General features: G+C 38.4%; 2 protein-coding genes across 8 annotated transcripts in view; one reads left to right on the top strand and one right to left on the bottom strand.

The window, feature by feature from the left end:
• LOC139940485 (protein O-GlcNAcase-like) overlaps positions 1–6,056 on the top strand; it is a 31,455-nt gene extending 25,399 nt beyond the window's left edge. For 2 of the 3 annotated variants that reach the window (XM_071936766.1, XM_071936767.1), the window contains one exon: positions 824–6,056. In XM_071936766.1, the coding sequence (XP_071792867.1) occupies positions 824–957 (134 nt within the window). In that variant the 3' untranslated portion in view covers positions 958–6,056. The remainder of the gene's footprint in view (positions 1–823) is intronic. The other variant, XR_011786455.1, reaches the window with a different exon arrangement.
• A 1,834-nt stretch (positions 6,057–7,890) lies between these two features.
• The window catches only part of LOC139940461 (uncharacterized), a 50,936-nt gene continuing 38,814 nt past the window's right edge, over positions 7,891–20,012 (bottom strand). The window contains exons 9-10 of one of the 5 annotated variants that reach the window (XR_011786449.1): positions 14,999–16,983; positions 7,891–14,902 (exon numbers count right to left, since the gene is read on the bottom strand). Coding sequence is in view for 4 of the 5 variants with exons in the window: in XM_071936728.1 (XP_071792829.1) it covers positions 16,917–16,983 (67 nt within the window). In the remaining variant the exon portion in view is untranslated. Of the gene's footprint in view, positions 16,984–20,012 lie in introns of all 5 variants that reach the window. The other 4 variants (XM_071936728.1, XM_071936729.1, XM_071936727.1 and 1 more) reach the window with 4 other exon arrangements.

Here is a 20,012-nt window from a genome sequence, read left to right as displayed (position 1 = left end):
GCTTCAGGCCTGAAATTTCAGATGCATAAAAAAGGCTTTAGGCCTGAAGTTTCAGATGCCTAAAAAAGGCTTTAGATCTGAAATCTTTTACAGATGGTTAAAAAGGCTTCAGGCCTGAAGTTTTTAAACCTTTCAGTGAGACATTATCTCTTTCTCAAAAACAACTTTACTTCAGAGGGATCCTCAGTTTCTCACAATGTATTATACTATCAATGTATTATACTATCTACATTGCTCATTGCCAAGTAAGTTTTTATGCTAACAGTTATTTTGAGCAATTACCAATAGTATCCACTTCCTTCAAAGCCATTTGACACTTTCGGTACAGAAAAACAAATAAAGGTTCACAGATTTACAAATAACTTACAAGGTTTACAAAAGGTAATTTTGAAAGACTTTTCTTGAAATATTATTCAATGAAATGCTTTACTTTTTGATAAAAAATTAAAACAATATCAATTTTCGATATCGAGAACTACGGATTTATTTTAAACTCATGTCATGACACGGCGAAGCATACGGAAACAAGGGTGGGTTTTCCCGTTCTCCTGACTCCGATGACCAATTGAGCCTAAGTTTTCACAGGTTTGTTTATTTTAAATATTAGTTGTGATACACGAAGTGTGGGCCTTGGACAATACTGTCTACCAAAAGTGTATAATGGCTTTAAGGGAGATTGTTGTTTTCAAGCACATTGCAATCTCTGCGCAGCAAACATGGCTAGTGTAACTCAAAGAATCACTCTGAAGTGTGTATCCTTTCTTTTTGCAATAATACAAAAATTCAGTTTTAGTAATTTTCTTTTCTTCTCCTGAACGGTCAGGTTCCCAAGGTGCATTTGTAGAGGTAGTCAAAGAGAGCAAGAGTCAGGTGGAATTCTACAGGAAGTTGGGCTTTACAGAAGTCCAGGATCTAGACTTTCCCGAGGACACCATCATCCTGGGGAGGGCCATCTAGACAACAAAACTTTAATACAAGGCTAAAGGACTGAAATGCAAAGCCGTTCTCGTGGGCTCTCTCTCTCTCTCTCTATCTGTCTGTGTCGTAGTCGCCGCTTTGTGAAGACTCAATTGAAATGTTTACATGTTCAGGTCAGCATTATCTTTGTATTCGTTACTTCTTATTATTATTTAACGCTGCTGCATTGATTTTTATCAGTGTTTTTTGGGGGGGCTAGTTAGGTTCATTTCAAACTGTGTAGTAATGGTTGAAAGGACCGATGTATCCTCCTAACAAAAATACTTATTTCATTCATTTACCGTACATATTGTCTCATTTCTAACATTCAGGGTTTAGTTGACAGATTTGGGGTTTTTTTTCTTTCTCGAGAATACCTTTGTCACAAAGAAACCTTATCTGAACAGTGTTAAGCCAACAAATGTTTTCATAGAAAGCACCAGGATTTATTGTTCTCTTCCAAGAAAATTTGAGATTTATTTTCTTGTGATTCGCAAAAACCTCACCCATGCACCTGGGCCCAATTTCATAAAAGCCAGTAAGCACAACAACTTGCTAGGCCCAGAAAACTCTTGCTTAGAAGAAAATAGGTTACCAGCCGAAACACTGTACATTTACCATTGTTGTGACTGGTCCCCCCTACTCATTTCCTGCTAAGCAAAGGTATTTGCCAAGCATAATTTTCTGCTGAACAGTTTTATGATGTTGTGTACCGATAATTGGCACCATGGCTGGAATAGTTCACTCAAACTTGCCTCCCAATGGTCCTGAATACAATTTGATAAACAATGATGGAAGCCCAGGCCTCAAAATAACCCCAGGCCACCCACAACAATAGCCCAATCCAGTAGGCTCCGCCCACGACTCACGTGTGAGCAAGAACATGTGCGGCTCTCCAATGCCTTTCTGCACAACTCTGCCACGCGCACCAAGCATACGCGCACGCATGTCGGACCTTTGTGTCGGACCTTCGTTGCGTTGTGATTGGTCAATAGGCAATGGGGCGGAGCTTAAAGAATCGGTCTATTACATGTACCATGGAGTCCTGTGCCTTTGCTGTGGTGCCCTCTGCAAAGTTCCAATACGAATGTACAGTTTCCTCATAAAAGTGCCCCTTACCATAGGGAAATTGCTGTGCCCCTTCTAGAGTGAAGTTCAAGGCGTGCAGCCTCTCGATATCTTGTAATCTTCTTCTAAGAACAAAAGGACAAAGGTCTGAAATCGGGGAATTATCCAATAATCATGGAAAAAAGGGAGATTTTGAGATTGAATTCCAGTACCACATGTCCCTCTTTGTATGGGGAAACAAAGGGTTGCACGGTGGGTGCATACACTGCGCATGGTACAGTGACATGTCCTGGGAGTCGCCTTCGCTATACATTACAAGTGTTTTCTGCCTGTTCTTGGGTCGTCCGCTGCAAAACGCACAAATGCAAAGATAATTAACTAATCTGTAGAACTAATCTATAATAATGGTATATTTCATGCTCATAATTGGATGTTGTCGTCGATGCTTGTGCACTTTCCAAGACAGAAGTGACTCCTTTAAGATTAAAAGACAATTTTACAAGAGAACAAAAAAAGCTGTTGTTTGTTTTTCTATAAGGGAGCAAAATCATGCACTTATGGCCAACCCATAAATCCGGCGCTTAAAACCGTGAAACTACCGAGAATGCTCTTGTTTTAACAACTTGCAAAACTAATTTAATGTCTTTGCCAGTGTCGCGGCCTCAGTTGTCCGGCGTGCTAAAAGCTCCAGATTACCAAATACGGCGGTATTACGTCATTTCATACCTGCGCACAGCAAGCGTAAGTGGTCGATTTGCTGAGTCGACTGTTTAGCTTGAGCTCGTAGCTGTCATGGCGGCGCCCACAAGTAAATCGTGTGATGAATGAGTGGAGCATCTACGACAGTATTGTGGAAACGCAACCACATAATCAAGTTTTTGCGGAGTGGTAATTACAAAGAAAGTCCTTGTGAAAGGCAGAGGAGGGTTGTGTTTTAGCTTAAACTTTTCTTTAATATTGCGTCTACGGCAAATACTATGCCGCAATGCATCTTATTAAAAATTATTCATGACTAGTGTTGAAGTCGCAACGATTTGAGGCGCAATTAGTCAGGTAGTAAATTTCACTAGTCACCCAGGCCTAGGCTGGAAAAGAATGATTCAAAAGGAAGCGCCACCAGAAGATGTTTGTACACAGTTCGCCATGTGTGGGGGACAGAGTCCCCTGCCACACCTATATAAGATAAATAACTTAATCATAGTGGTATATATTGACACCTCAGTTTATAATAATGATAACAGTAATAATAGTGACTAAGCTTAATAGTGACTTCTTGTGTAACGCTCAAGTCAAAGCCATCGTGAGGTTGATGCCCATGTCTCAACATGTATTACCCCTGGTCACTAGGGCATTTTATTTAGTTCCTTAAACCATTTCAGCTCCCTTTAGGAGTGTACAGCCTGTGCTGCAAAGTATGTAGCACCCGTACCAAGTTAAATCAATCACAAGAACCATCTCTGCCCTCGCAGGTACCCATTTACCCCTGTGTGAGGAGAAGTAATTGTATGTTTATTTTGCATTGGGGATAAAGGCTATAATTTTACCGTTACACCGATGTGTATGAAGCACTGTTGTATACTCAATACTTTCCAGAGTTCTGTGAAAACAAAATCTACAGGCTAATCACTTGGGTGGGATTCGAACCCACGACCTTTGCATTGCTAGAGCAGTTGTCTTCGAACCATCAACTTGTGCATTACTAGAGCAGATGTCTGAAGCTATCTGCTCTAGAAATACAAAGGTTGTGGGTTTGAATCCCACCCAAGTGGTTTGTCTATGGGGTTTTTTCTTCACATAACTCGGGGAAAGTACCCAGTATACAGAGCTTGAGACACATCGGTGTAAGGGTAAAAACTAATTATAGAAGTAATTCTAGTTTATTATTTTACTCAAGGACACAATTTTCATGAACGGGATTGGAACTCAAATCATGATGAAGCTATAAAGCCAAAGTATTAGTGTTTTTGTTGAAGAGTAGTTGAAGAGTATTTGAATTATTTGACATCTTGTTTCAACATCCTCTTGGAACTTTCATCGAAGGCACCGGACACTATTGGTAATTACTCAAATGGTTGTTATCATAAAAACTTACTTGGTAATGAGCAATGGAGAGCTGCTGATAGTGTCAAACATTGTGAGAAATAGCTCCCTCTGAAGTAACGTAGTTTTTGAGAAAGAGGTAATTTCTCACTTAAATCACTGAAGCCTTCTCACTGAAGCTTTTTATTATGCACCTGAAAGGACACAAATTTGTGCAACAAGGGTGTTTTCTCTTGCAACCTCAATTACCAATTGAGTCCAAAATGTCACAGATTTGTTATTTTATGCATTATGTTGGGATACATCAAGTGAGATTACCGATCTTTGACAATGGTATCCAATGCCTTTAATGCTCATGATTATTTCAATTGCTGCAAACTATTACTAAAATTTGGAAAGGGGGGTGTCTACATTGAAAATATTGAAATATCTTCACTGGATATATCTCACCGACTCACTGGGCTAACATTCTTCTATATTTAGTGCTTACAAAGTAATCCCAGCAATTCGTTTTATTCTGTATTAACTTTATGTACACTCAAATATTAACTTTATAGGTGGTTTTGTTTTGTAGACTTTATGAAAGTGTACAGACCGTCCTGTTTGGACAAATGTAATTGATCATGCCTGTCTTTCCGCTTACCATATCTAACTAATTTTCATTCTTGGAAGCAGGGAAACTCAAGTTTAACCTCCGGACATTTAAAGACAGTGGACACTATTGGTAATTGTCAAAGACTAGTCTTCTCACTTGGTGTATCTAAACATATGCATAAAATAACAAACCTGTGAAAATTTGAGCTCAATTGGTTGTCGCAGTTGCGAGATATGAATGAAATAAAAAACAACCTTAATCACACCATGGAGGAAGGAATAGAAGGAGCTCGAACGAAGGGACATCAAAAGTCGAACCTGCGGTACCGCGGTCGTTTAATAACACCTCGTAATCACCGACATACCTTATACAGACAATGGGCGAACTGGCGTATGTGAGTTTGTGCGTGCGCACTTGGTTCTTCACTCAACCATGGTGTCGTATGTCGTATGGATATACTACAGAAAAACAACTTTTTTGAGACCTGATAAAAATTGTGTACACTTGTGCTCACCAAATCGAAAAACACAATTGAATACCAACCACCCTCGTGTGCTAATACCCAAATTTTGAACCACCGCTAGTGACCGGAAAGTCAAAAAAATGAAAAAATATGCCATGATGTTTCAGTGAAACACCACAAATGGTAAATGAAAACATGTGTATTCACAATTCTTGTCTCCAATGATTCAACTTTACACAAAGGCAACGGTGCAGAGCGGCGGTACCACACGTTCTGTACAAAGAAATCTAATCCTGCTCGTTAATTGGCCGTCCAGCTGGAGGTCTCCTATCTTTTTCCACTGGTTAGACGGGGGCATTGTCAAGGTATTCTTTTGTTACCCTGCGGTTTTGCGGGTCGTTCGAGCTCCTTCTATTCCTTCCTCCATGATCACACAAAGTTGTGTGCTTTCATATGGTTGATTTCTAGACCTCAAATTCTAAACTTGAGGTCTCAAAATCAAATTCGTGGAAAATTACTTCTTTCTCGAAAACTACGCTACTTCAGAGGGAGCCGTTTCTCACAATGTTTTATACCATCAACCTCTCCCCATTACTCATTACCAAGTGAGGTTTTATGCTGATAATTATTTTGAGTAACTACCAATAGTGTCCACTGCCTTTAACATTTTAGCAATGTTTTTTTTTTTTGCTGGTGTGCATGTGTTCTTAACCTCATTAACATTTTCCTCATAGAAGTGTCCCTTATCGGAGGAAAGCTACCGTGTCCCTTCAAGAATGAAGTACTCCCACAGCGACCCGTTACCTCTTACAAATTGTTGTTATTCTGTGTCCAACTTCTTCATTATTATTACTATGCTTTGTGAAGAGTTGGTGTAATCTTTGCTTCAACTAAAAACATTATTGTCTAGCTGTATGTAGATTGATTTAACATGGGGAATAAATTTCAATTGTATTTATTACAATTGCATTCTAAAGAAGTATTATTGTGCGAGCTTCGAGTCTCTTACATTTATTACCCAGGTTCACCAAATCTTCCTCTATCCCTTCACTTCACACCAACAGGTTTGGACTGCAGAAAAGATTGGTATGCCTGGCAAGCCCTCATCTTGATCCAAGACGCCTCTATCTCATTTTTTTTTTTTTTATGCAAGTTGCCAGACACACAAGGCCTGTAGGTGTGGGCTACACTTATTTTATTCCAGAGGCCGTTGCCACCTACTCCTGGGGCTGAAACAGGGTTACCCCCTTTACAGTCCATATGGATGTAGGCTTGGGTGTCCTCAATTCGAAGCCTGGCTGGTAGAGCAGAAAGCTCTACCTCCCCAATTTTACGTAGCAAGTGTCACAACCAGGATTCGAACCCACACTCTGTTGATCGAACACCAGAGCTTGAATCCGGTGCCCTTAACCGCTCGGCCTTGACAAGGCAAAGCAACTGCAATGTAACGAAAAGTAATGCAAAGTAATGCAGCGTAACGTGATAAACCGAAAGAGGACGAGCTTTTCTTCCTGAATTCATTTCTGTTGATGACTGTCTGTAGTAACTGGAAATCGAACCAAGAATCGACTTGCGCAAGGTCTTCATTGGACACGTTAAAATCATTACGTAAAACCCATCTGTTTTGTCAATCTTGACAGCGCTTGAAATAACGTATTTTAAAGGCACTGGACGCCTTAGGTAATTGTCAAAGTCCAATATTTTCACTTTGTGTATCTCAACATATGCATAAAATATCAAATCTGTGAAAAGTGGGACTCAATTGGTCGTCGAAGTTGCAAGAGAATAATGAAAGAAAAACACTCTTGTTAGCTTTCGGATGCGATACGGCGCGCTGCCCATGGTAGCGAGAATAGACTTGCCCCAAACTAGCAGGCAATACTCCGTGCTGCCCACGGTAGCGAGGCTGAGAAATAATCCATGGAACCAAGACTAGGCAAGCCCCCAATCCTCCATGATTGGACAACTTTCAAATGAGGATTGTGCACAGTTGGGGTTTCAATTAAAGGAACACGTTGCCTTGGATCGGTCGAGTTGGTCTTTGAAAAGCGTTTGTTATAAAAATGCATATGGGTAGAAAGATGTTGTAAAAGTAGAATACAATGATCCACACAAACATGCCTCGAAATTGCACGGTTTTCCTTTTACCTCGTCGACTAACACGGTCGGCCATTTATGGGAGTCAAACTTTTATGGGAGCCGACCGTGTTAGTTCGCACAGTAAAAGGAAAACCGCACAATTTCGAGGCAAATTTGTGTGGATCATTGTATTGTACTTTTACAACATCTTTCCAACCATATGCATTTTATAAAAAACGGTTACAAGACGCTTTTTATAGACCAACTCGTCCAATCCAAAGCAACGTGTTCCTTTAATATGCATGTCTTGTTACACATACTAAGGCTGAAGAACATAACATTATAAAATGTGTCAATTTCTTTAGGTCTTGATTTTGAGACCAGAGTTAAAGTTTTTTGTTTCCCCATCTTAGCAATGTGCTCAGCAACATCATCAGAAAATGTAATGTGGACATTTTCAATATTTGTGATCCTTTTTATCAGTTAATCAGGTGACAGTTGGTTTGGGTCGACAGCCCAAATCTGTCTTGTCCGGCCTTGTGATGTCAGGCAATTTCTCATAATTGTTTTATTTGTTTTAATCAATGGGCAATCAAGGACATTATTATAAATCTTTGCCTAGAATCAATCAACACATAACAAATAAACAAAATTCACAACAAATAAAACACCACAAATCCTGGTCATCTTATTTTCTTCCAAAAATTCAGATTGCTCATTTTTTATTAAGCCAATCAGTTTCACACAAGGCACATCCATTGGGACGCTGTACACAGTTCTACTGTCATTCTTACATAATCGCAGAGTTACTTCCATTAATTAATCAACAAATTAAGTACATTTACAGTGTACAGTGTATGTGTAAATTGACACAAACTCGGAGTGTATTTACGGTGACCCAGAGCTGTGTGTTGAGAGAGCTAGGACAAAGAGCAAGTTCGAGTGCACACATTTTAGTTAACCTGTGGTTGACCATTGACCAGCAACGTAGATTGTACATGCGCAGAGCTACTCACTAGAGCGACTCATTTGGAAGTCTAGTCAACCATCGTTTCCATGGTTTTCAACACTTCCATTGCCTTCCGCCTTTTCGCTATAGTGTCACTGGTTCCCTTCTGCACTTCACACATGTTAGCATGGAACAGGCTATCGGGGACCACGGAAGAAACCATGGTCTTGAGGCTGGTTCCAAACGGTCGACCACAGTTGTCAACCAATGGTGGACCTGGTTGACCACAGTTGTCAACCAATGGTGGACCTGGTCGACCACGGTTGTCAACCAATGGTGGACCAGCCCTAGGTGCGAGCCAAAATAGTTGACCTTTAGTTAACCATGGTGCACACTCGAACCTGCTCTTGCTCTTTGGTGACATGGCTGCCGGACGCCAGTGAGTTTCAGTCCAAATGCAGAACAACCAAAAGGACAGACTAGTCTGGCACCCTATAATCGCCCATGCGTTTTTGTACTCAAAATGGCTTCCAATTGCAAGTTTTTGCAACTCTCTCAATATCTGGCTCTACTGTAACCCAATAACATTGCAGAATGCTTTGTATCCAAAATCACTGTGACAAAAGAAAAAATTGTAAACTTTTTCAAAAAAAGATAAATATTTAACTTGCACAAATTTGCACAGATCTATTTACATGTTTTTCAAAAATAATGGCTTTTTGTAGACATTTACTCGACAAGGCATGTATGCGATACATATATAGAAAATATTTGACGGCTCCTAGTTATGTGAGCTGTGAAATTTATAAGGCTGATTAGATGATTACTTGGCACAAGCTTGAGCCGTATTTTGTATGCCAAATGTACACAGAATGCTCAAAACCAAGTGCTTTTAAAACAAGTGACTTTTTACTGAAGATCTAGTAAGCTCAACATCAGACTAAGAAAGTCCCCTGAATTTAGAAATACACACACTTGGCATGTTCATGTTGCAAAGTGTACCAATTATCAAAGAAATTATTCATATAAGAAAAGTGCTTAACTGAAGCCAATTTTACACCAGTTATAGTTGAGTACTTATAATCTAAAATGCTCTAAATGACGGGAAAGCTGAACGGTTTTAAACCAGACTGAAAAACATGCAATCCTGTTACATCCTTAATGCACTTTTACATTCATTCAGTCATGAAGATGGCCTTGTCCAAAGCTCTTTAACACGAACGCACTCTTGAATAGTCCAGTGTAAATACATCTGTCTAGCATACCCTTTTCTTGGGTTAAAAAAATACATTGCTCTAACATGATCAGAGTATCATGCCAGGGGCTGATTTCACAAAGAGTTAAGATTTATCTTGCAATAAATTTCATTGCTTAGTGAAATCGGCCCCTGGTGCCTAATCTCATAAAGCTTGTTCAGCAGTAAATACTGCTTAGCATTATTATGTTTGCTAATCAACAAAATGGGTGGGGCACCAGTCACAAAAATGTAAATTTGTATGGACGTTCATCAACCAGTTTCTGCTAAGCGATATTTGTCTGTGCTAAGCAAGTTTTTGTGTTTACTTTACACACTTTGCTGGTTTAAGCAGCCCAACAAATTTCCAGGAATTGTTGCAACAGCCTTGAACGAGGCGTACAAGAAGCGTGGGGCGTCACTCGGGCTCTTTTCCAGAGCTTCTTCAAGCATTCATTAATTTTTAACGATTTTACAAAAAAGCCAATATACATGAGGCAATTTACATAATATCTACTGGACAGAAAAAAAAATGGCTGACATATCTTATGTTCCTCTGCTGTATGTTCAAATATTACATTCACAAAGATAGAAACTATGTACACAAGTTATGAGGTATAAGTGGGAATTTATGGAAGAACATTTCTATATAATGTCGTCGTGTCAAATAAGTCTTTTTTTGTTGTTGATACAATCATCATTTGGAAAATCATGTGTGAAGATAATGGACAATTTGAGATATGGCAAACAATGCAAGAGTGTACGTTTGATTATAAATGTGTATATCAACAGATTTACCAACAATGCAAATTTTGTTTTCTTCAGTAAAACAGGGTATTTCTTTGCATCACAAATACAGTTTTATCTTATTTGAATAGCCTGTGTTTTGTTTTCTTCTTTCAATGACCAGAATACATAAAAAATAATTATTTCAGATCATTGTTTTGCATCAGGTAAATTTGGTTTCATTGTGTGCTTGGTCAAAAATACAGCAAATTGTAATGTGTCGACAATATATCCAAATGTCTTATGGCTTCAAAGAGATTTTTAAAAAAAGGGGGAAAAAAACATTAAGGATGTCTTTGCATCTGTCTACACATAAATTAAATCTAAACAAAAAATAAAGTTAAGTATGGAAAAAAAAGGTGAACAAACTAAAAAACTTACAACAAAATAATGCACTAATCCCTACAAGAAAGACAATTTTTCACATACACAGGAAACATCAAAATACAGGGGTAATTAACAAAGATATTTTTACCTGAATCTACTTAACAAAATGTGCTAATCCTGAGCCATTTCTTCAATCAACATAAGTGTACTTATAACATTGTGATTTTAAAACTAACAGATTTAAAAGCACCGGACACTATTGGTTATTACTCAAAATAAATGTTAGCATAAAAACTTACTTGGTAACTAGCAATTGAGAGCTGTTGAATTAATGTTTTTTTATTTTATTTATGTTGTTCTTTTGAGAAAGAGGTAATTTCTCACTAAAACATTTGAATCTTATAAAAGTCTTTAGGCCTGAAGCCTTTTTTATGCATCTGAAAGCACACACATTTGTGCAGCAAGGGCGTTTTTTTCTATCATTATTCTCTTGCAACTTCGATGACCAATTGAGTCCAAATTTTCACAGGTTTGTTATTTTACGCAATGATGTTCCAAGTGAGAATACAGGTCTTTGACAATTACCAAAGGTGTCCAGTGCCTTTTAACATAAAACATCAATACTCATTTGCATCGAGGATAAAGCAGAATAATTTGGATGACCTTTCGCGGATCACATACATGTGTAGCGTTAAAACAAAAATATAATAAACGTTACTTACAAAAACTACTATTTGCACATTTGCAATGTTAGTTTACCATGTCCGTCAAACAAGACATCAAAAACATTTAATTACATATATTGACTTTTTTCAATGAAAAAAACAAAACAAAAACTTAAACCCCTTTACTTTACTTTTATCTGACATTGCAATGTGACATCATATATGTTTCTGTTGCAATTGAGGGTGCGTTCGATTAGCTTCCCCGTGTCGACCCCGCGGTGCTCATCCGGGTGAGCCCCTGACAAAGAGCTAATTGAATGATCACACTCGCTCTCTCATGGTGACATCATGCACCTGGGGCCAGCCCCAAGTGACCCGTTCCACAAGCAGGACACTTGGGGCTGACCCGGGTGAGCCCCTGGAATGACGTCAAATGGCACCTGGGGCAAACCGGGGTCGACCCGGGGAAGCTAATCAAAAGCACCCTTAATAAGCAATAAGTCAATGAATTACTAACAAATAAAATCTTGCCACATAATTATGAAATTGTTAAAGATGAAAAAATGTGATGATCTGTGACTAAGTCTGACACTGCCAGACAGATTGGAGGTAGAAAATTGGGAGATGCATGTAGTCGTCAAAGAGAAAGACAACTCAAGAATAGATCCCTTGCATTTGACGCCAAAAAAGCCTGAACAGCGCTCTCACTGAGGTCAAAGAAGACCTATCATTGGCTGAAATTTGTGCGCTGCGCGTTAATTCATGCACATTTCCATTGTTTGACCTCAGCAGTGGCCAATGCAAGGGATCTTATAGTGGTGTTTTTTTCTGCAACGAGTTAGGTCCAGAACAAGATCGTCTTTAAAACTAAAAATAGCTACACAACAAAACATAACATTTCTACGTTTTATGATTTGATATATGGAAGAGTGTAGTTCCATTAATTTGTCCAATCCACTCAAGGATACGGAGTGGATTGGACCAATTTATGGGTCTAGGAAGACTGCTGCTAGGAAATTAGATGCAATCTAATTTTCAAAGTTAAGTCTTTTTCATAACATACAGTTGTTGAAGATGTTTGTCTTGTCCAATGTTTCTTTCCGTGTCCGCCTGAAACAACCCAAAAATGTCCACATCATAAAGTACACATATTTCATAATAGATTGCAATACATGGACTGCCATGTTTGATGTATTAACAAGCGAGAAGTGCTCGCGTGTACGCGCTGTGTGCATGCACTTTTCCCTTGTTAATACATCAAAGATGGCGGTCGATGACGCGTATTGCAATCCATCTATAGAAGTCAACGTTGTTTAAATGATTTTTCAAAATGAATACAATTTGTTATCCACATTTAAAACAAGGTTGTATCAAAAGTTTTACACAATGTGCCTCGATGTCCAAAATACACGAATGGGCAACTATTGGGACACTAGATGGCAGCAGACTTACCAGGTAAATCCATGCTCTGGATAACGTGCGCATGCTCAGAAGTTCAAAAACAGTGACACTTTACCTTTTACATCTGCTGCCACTTAGCGTTCCAAAGTCTCCTATTGTTTTCACGCAAAGTTCCAATTTGACTTTGCAACCTTAAAGAATGAAACAAGAATTTGTAGTTTGAGATTTTAGGCATTGTTTCTATCATAACAACCTTGTTTTGTAAGGGTCAAAAACCTGAACTGTGAGGTGAAAGCATGAAATTGGAAAGCGCGAGTGCAAAAGCTTGCGAAAGCGAAGCCTGCTTACATACATTTATTATGTATTAAAGACACTGGACACTATTGGTAATTTTCAAAGACCAGTCTTCTCACTTGGTGTATCTCAACATATGCATAAGATAACAAACCTGTGAAAAATTTAGCTCAATTGGTCGTCGAAGAAAAAACGCCTTTGTTGCACAAGTTGTGTGCTTTCAGATGCTTGATTTCAGGACCTCAAAATCCAATTCTGAGGTCTCGAAATCAAATTCAAATATCTTGGTGAAAAACTACTTCTTTCTTGAAAATAATAATAATAATAATACATTACTTCAGAGGAAGCTCTTTCTCACAATGTTTTATACTATCAACAGCTCTCCATTGCTCGTTTCCAAGTAAGGTTTTATGGTAATAATTATTTTGAGTAATTACCAATAGTGTCCACTGGCTTTAAAGCCCTACTCTGCAATCTGGGCCATCTTTATGGTTTTATCTTCATTGTTTTGTGAATGCTATCTGAATTATCAAGGTGGGGGGTTGGGGGAATGTCATCTTAATTATCAAGGGGGGGGGACACACACTTTCTGAAGGTTAATACCAATCTCCTCAATCATTAAGTCCTCTCCTTTGAAATTTAGCCGGAAGAACTCATGATTGATACAGCATGAGGTATGCTTTGATGGATGAGAGGATGCAAGCATTCATGGCACCCCCTTCCTTAATAGTTACCACTACCTGCTAGGTGTTAGTAATCATACCCTGTCACCAAGTATATACGCCCACTTCAAGGAATGCCACCAATGTTATGCGTTTAAAGGCAGTGGACACTATTGGTAATTGTCAAAGACTAGCCTTCACAGTTGGTGTATCTCAACATATGCATAAAATAACAAACCTGTGGAAATCTGAGCTCAATCGGTCATCAAAGTTGCGAGATAATAATCAATGAAAAAAATACCCTTTCCACATGAAGTTGTGTGCGTTTAGATGGTTGATTTCTAGACCTCAAGTTCTAAATCTGAGGTCTCGAAATCAAATTCGTGGAAAATTACTTCTTTCTCGAAAACTATGGCACTTCAGAGGGAGCCGTTTCTCACAATGTTTTATACAATCAACCTCTCCCCATTACTCGTCACCAAGAAAGGTTTTATGCTAATAATAATTTTGAGTAATTACCAATAGTGTCCACTGCCTTTAAGATAAAGTTAAGATAAATTTGCGCCAGGAAAAAAGGCCTAGTCAACGGAGTCCAAGAAGCAAGAAGGCCATTTCCATGTAAGCAGCAAGGACTGCAGCTGCGTCACCATAGATCTCATCACATATACCCAGGCGCGTGCTAGGCCTGGAATGAGGTGCATGCTGGTCTAGCTAGCGAACAACTTCGATCAATAGCTAGCCCAGCATGCACCTCAGTTAACAGTTAGCGCTTGTGCAATGGGTATTTGCGAAAAGGTCTATGAAAAAAAGGTCTAGACAAAAAAATGTAAAAAAATGTACATTATTATTATGAAGTTTATGATTCATTGAAGCATATAGGCTACCCCTTAGCCACATTGGGCTAATAACCCCAATGATGGAAATCAAATTTTCCCCCCTTTTAGAAAATGGAAGCACATGGGAAGCATTGGTGTACAAGTGCACAACACATACATTTACATGTACACTTCCATGCATACTACCATTTTGGTCAGTGCAATTACCACAGGAGGGTGAATCTTACTACAGTGAAACTTGAAAAAAAAGTTTTGCAAATACCTATCTGGCTTCTGTGTAACAAAATTGTATTTGTCATGGTGCATAATGCATTATAGTCAAATTTGCCCTTCAGTCTTCCTTCTGCCCTTCCTATTTATTTGGATACACCCTGCCCCTCACATCAATCACACCCCTTGACATGGTGTGCATCAGTCCAGTTTGTTGACCCATGTGGAGGCAAGTTCAAATGACCATGTGCAGACATTCTGCTGTGTGCTGTGCTTAAGCATGGAGGAAGGCACCCAGTGGCTGGAGAGGGGAACCTAGTTGCTTTAGGAAGGAACCTAGTGGCCTGAGGAGAATCTAGAGAGTTGAACCCAGTGGGTGGAGGAAGGAACCCAATGGCTGAAGAGGGGAACCTAGTTGCTTTAGGAAGGAACCTAGTGGCCTGAGGAGAATCTAGAGAGTTGAACCCAGTGGGTGGAGGAAGGAACCCAGTGGCTGAAAAGAAGAACCTAGTGGCTGAAGGTAAGTGGCTAAAGGAAGTCACGGGTAACTTTCCGTATCACGCCACCACTTTTTCACTCATTTTTACAAAAAGGGATATCTTATTGAGGTAAATTAAATACTATACTATTTCACATCAGATGAAAAAGTGGTGGCGCCATACGGAAACTTTTCCGAAGTCACTTGGACGTTTTTCATTGAAGGCTATTGAGCCAGGGTGTGGCGGGGGATAACCTAACTGTGCTATGATCAAGTGTGTTGTATCTAGGTAGATTTCACACACAGGTAACCTGCCAGTTTCCATTCAGCAAATAATTTTCATAAGTAATATTTCGTTTTCATGAAATTGGGCCCTGCGTTTCTTGAAAGAAAAGTTCAGTGGAAAAAAGTCCCCTGAATTTGTTTACTTTTAAAGCGTACATGTAACCGTATCAAGAAAATTAGGCAATCAGCTTGCGCGTTCACCATCGATTCGCATCATTACGTCAGTTCATTTTGATACATCTTCGCACAAGAATGTTGGCATGTACCTACGTGTTATACAGTGCAGTGCTCATTTTAGGCGACATATTGTTTACATACTTGGTGAGCGCTGCAGACAATAGCCGTGTGTGAGGTTGGTGCAAGGGCTCAATAGATACATTTAGTTTGTAGTGCATTGCAGTGTTAATGAACCCAACGAACCCATACACACTCGAGCCTGTGTCATCCTTTGCTATCTTTATTTATAACACCCCTTACAAATATTCTGCCTTTTCATTGGTTTAGAGCGCATCACATGATACGTCTTAGTTTTACTAGAAACGGTGGCCGTGTGATAGTGCATCGTTTGCCGTGTGATAGTCCGATGACTATCACACAGCGTGCAGTACCCAGACGTCTTTTTACCCACCTCGAATCCAATCAGTTGTGCATCTGTACGAACTGTTACGTGTGCGAGGATGATAAATTGTCTGTTGGGGTGTTATAAAAGAAATATTGACTGCTTTTACTCGTGCTATGGTTAAAACTCAGACTCCCTCAGTGATCCCCGGACCGTTCATCGCTCCAGGGATCACCTCAGGAGTCATAGTTTTAACTATAGCACTCGAAGCAGTCAATATTTGTATACTACTTCCCATGAAATATCAATGGTAGATTACTAAACTCTTTCAGTACCAAGGCCGTACATGTACGATCTATTTTATGTACTATAAAAATTATCAAACATGTACTCAAAAAGTGTCATCAATCGTACATACCCATAACAAACATGTTATCATGAGAGGGCATTATCACTCAAGAAATACTTTGGGATTACCGAGGCAACAAAAAACAGCAAGACACATTTTGTTTGGCGAGAAAGACTTGTTCATGTTTTCAATTCAGAATTTCCAAAAACTTTTAAAAAGCTGGGTATTTTAGGTAATAAATAAAAAAAACGCAAAAAAAGCAGGCATTGAAAGAGTTAAGTGGTGTCCAAATTAGGCAACTTTGGCTATTGCTGTTGGCTGAGACAAAAACTTTGAAGAATTTGAGGTTTTGGCATTGCAGCCAAAGTCACTAGTTAAGGGGCCAGACTGTTTTGTTTCTTCCAAGCCTCAGTTTGGCAATGATGATAGGAATGACAGCAAAAGCAAGATAGCTGCAGTATGATATGAGAGTGTGCTTCAGAAAGCAATGAGAAATCACCAATGTCTGTTCCCATCACCAAGCGTTTCTATGAAACTTGCAGAGACTATAGGTGGCAGCAAAAAGTTATTGGTTACAACCGCAAAAAAACACCCCTAGCCTATTAGAGCCTCCCATTGCTAGTAAACCTTCCCCAATGCGCAAATTATGGTCTACAAAAAATCAACAGATACCTTGGCTTCAAATAGTACCAGTATTACCCTTTTCAGGGTTGGTTGTGGACGATCTTTTTTTCTTCTTCTTATTGCTGTTTGTGGTCAGGCAGAGGAAGAAAAAACAAGAAATTCAAAAATAAATTAACGATCAATAGGAACAATATCAGGTGGACGTTTCTAATGTATACAAAAAAAACAGCCCTTTTCAGGGCTGGTTGTGGACGATTGGTTTTACTTCTTTTTCCCGTTTGTGGTCAGGCAGAGGAAGAACAAAACAAGAAATTCAAAAATAGATTTACGATCCATAGGAACAATATCAGGTGGACGTTTCTAATGTACCAAAAGAAAACAGCATCAGCAGAAGACTCACTCGTTGTAACCTGTCAATAAAGGCAGTGGACCCTATTGGTAATTACTCGAAATAATGTTAGCATAAAAATTGTATTGTACTTGGTATTGAGCAATGGAGAGCTGTTGAAGGAACGTAGTTTTTAAGAAAGTAGTTATTTTTCACTAAAATATTTGAATTGAATTCCTGACCTCAGCTGGTGTCTCGATATTGAAGGCAACTGAAAGCTCACAACTTGTGCGTCAAAGGCGTTTTTTTCTTCCATTATTCTCTTGCAAGTGAGAATACTGGTCTTTGACAATTACCAAACTAGCCCAGTGTCTTTAAATATATCTTGAGCTAACAATTGAAAAATAATAACTAAGCATAAATTATATTGGAGCTTCCTTGTGTGCTGGGATCCTTGGGTCAATCTTCCCTTCCCCCTCTCTTGTTTTAAGTGTGGACTTCACAGAAAATAACATTTGGAGATCATTTAAACAAGCTGTACAAATCATTAATCATCTTTATATAACAAAGGACTGGCCAAATAACCTCCATATAACAGGAACGCTGTTATAAGAGGACAGCAAAACAAAGAAACACAAAGCAGAAATGAGATTCAGGACTTAAGAATAAAACTCTCTGTAAGCTTGAAATGAGAACCAACTGGGCCCAATTTCAAGGCTCTGCTTACTGCCGAATTCTACGCTTACGATCACGATTCCCCGCTTACGTGCAAGCGCCGAATTTCTGCGCTAGCCTTTTAAGCGTAGAATGCCAAGTAGCGTGGAGTAAGCATGCGCAGAAGCAAAAATTCACCGCTGACCCGTGAAATACGCTTGCCGTAAGCAAAGAATTCCCTGCTTTCGTAGGCGCCGATTCTGTGCTTAAGGTAAGCAGAGCCATGAAATTGGGCCCTGTACATTTACATGTGGTGTTCGTTGTAACATTTGATTAAACGTGTTTTCAATATTATGGGTAACATAATTCGAAAGACTCTTTATGTTGTGACATTTTTAAGAATACAAAAAGTCACATACTTCTTGACACACTCCAATCAAAGGGCTGAACTTGAGTTTTTACATCACCTACTTAAGGAAAATATCCATAATATTCATGTTTGTTATAAAGGCTTTGTATAATATATACATGTACGTATGTATAACAAGTGACTCTAAAAAGGTTAAATAAAAACAACATTCTGTTCACACATCTTCTGTGATTTAATCCAAAATGTAAAAAAAAAAAAACTTAATTGAATGATAATATTAAATTGGAGAAATAAAAAAATAACAAAACTGTACATCTTCTTTTCTCCAGAAGTCCAATTCTAAAATAAAACTTAAAATCATACCAATGTGACTCAGAATAATTATATTTGAATCAACATGCTTCAAAAATCATTGATTATCATTATAAACAGTGAACTCTTTAAGTTTATAAATATCAAATCATATAGTTTTAGATCATTTAATTTCTCCACGTGCTCTATAAATATGGTTTGAAAATTAACCTTTTCTAAGGCCAAAAGGAAAAGGCTTCAGTCATTATACTTTACATGACCAAATAACCTGCTTATAATAATAAAATAGCCACATTTACCATGTACAAAAAAAGTAGAGTTATTAACGCATACAATTGTAAGAAAAACCTTTAAAGGAACACGTTGCCTTGGATCGGTCGAGTTGGTCCTTGAAAAGCGTTCTGCAACCGTTTGTTATAAAATCTGTATGGTTAGAAAGATGTTGTAAAAGTAAAATACAATGATCTACACAAATATGCCTCGAAATTGTGTGGTTTTCTTTTTACTTCGTCGACTAACACTGTCGGCCATTTATGGGAGTCAAATTTTTGACTCCCATAAATGCCCGACCGTGTTAGTTCGCGACGTACAATGAAAACCGTGAAATTTTGAGTGATACTTGTGTTGATAATTATATTCTACTTTTAAAACATCTTTCTAACCATATGCATTTCATAACAAACGGTTTCAAACGCTTTTTATAGACCAACTCGTCCGATCCAAGGCAACATGTTCCTTTAACAACAAGTTTCTTCGGAGGACATTTATTCACTGCATTGAGTTAACGAAGTGCATCCTACTAATATTCATAACATGTGTCTTTTATCTTAAACTCATTGATGGTAATCAAGTGTTGTTTTTGTTTCATAAAGCATTCTGTAAATGTCAGTGATAAATCTGACTACTAAAATGTAAATGAACATTATCATGTTCCTTTTTTTTATAAGACAGTCAAATTTTCTTTGAAGTATTCACATTGGAAAGTTGCTTCCTTAAAATGTATACATTGTACCAGAAGATGGCCAGGGGAATTAATTCAAAGAGGCTTATAAAGCTATCCTCAGAAACTTTATCTTTAGGTTTCTACACACACATTTTTGGACATACCTCCGATATCAACATTCAGCACTCACGAATAAACCTGAATGTGCACGTTATCAATATAAACCATTATTTAAAAAATATTTGTACCCAAAAAAATCAACTATGCACTACCACTGAGATTACTTCTCCGCAGTGGGTACATGATGAAATAAGAATTGACATCTCCTTGAAACCAGCAAGGAGTTCAACATATCAGCATTCTTGGTTCCTCCTTTTAAAGATGCTATGTCAGATTTTTTTGCCGTTTTGACCAAAAATTTTGATTTAAAATTCAATAGGTATTTTCATGGGGGTCGAGAAAGTTACAAGCTTTCATTTGAGCCATTGCTCGAATAAGTCCGCCAATTATTAGTAGTAGTGAAATAAAGTGCTCAAAGTTAGTT

Source organism: Asterias amurensis, chromosome 8 (genome assembly GCF_032118995.1).
Source record: "Asterias amurensis chromosome 8, ASM3211899v1".
Taxonomy (NCBI): domain Eukaryota; kingdom Metazoa; phylum Echinodermata; class Asteroidea; order Forcipulatida; family Asteriidae; genus Asterias; species Asterias amurensis.
Note: the sequence above shows the minus strand (reverse complement) of the source record. Positions and strands in the feature narration are given on the sequence as shown.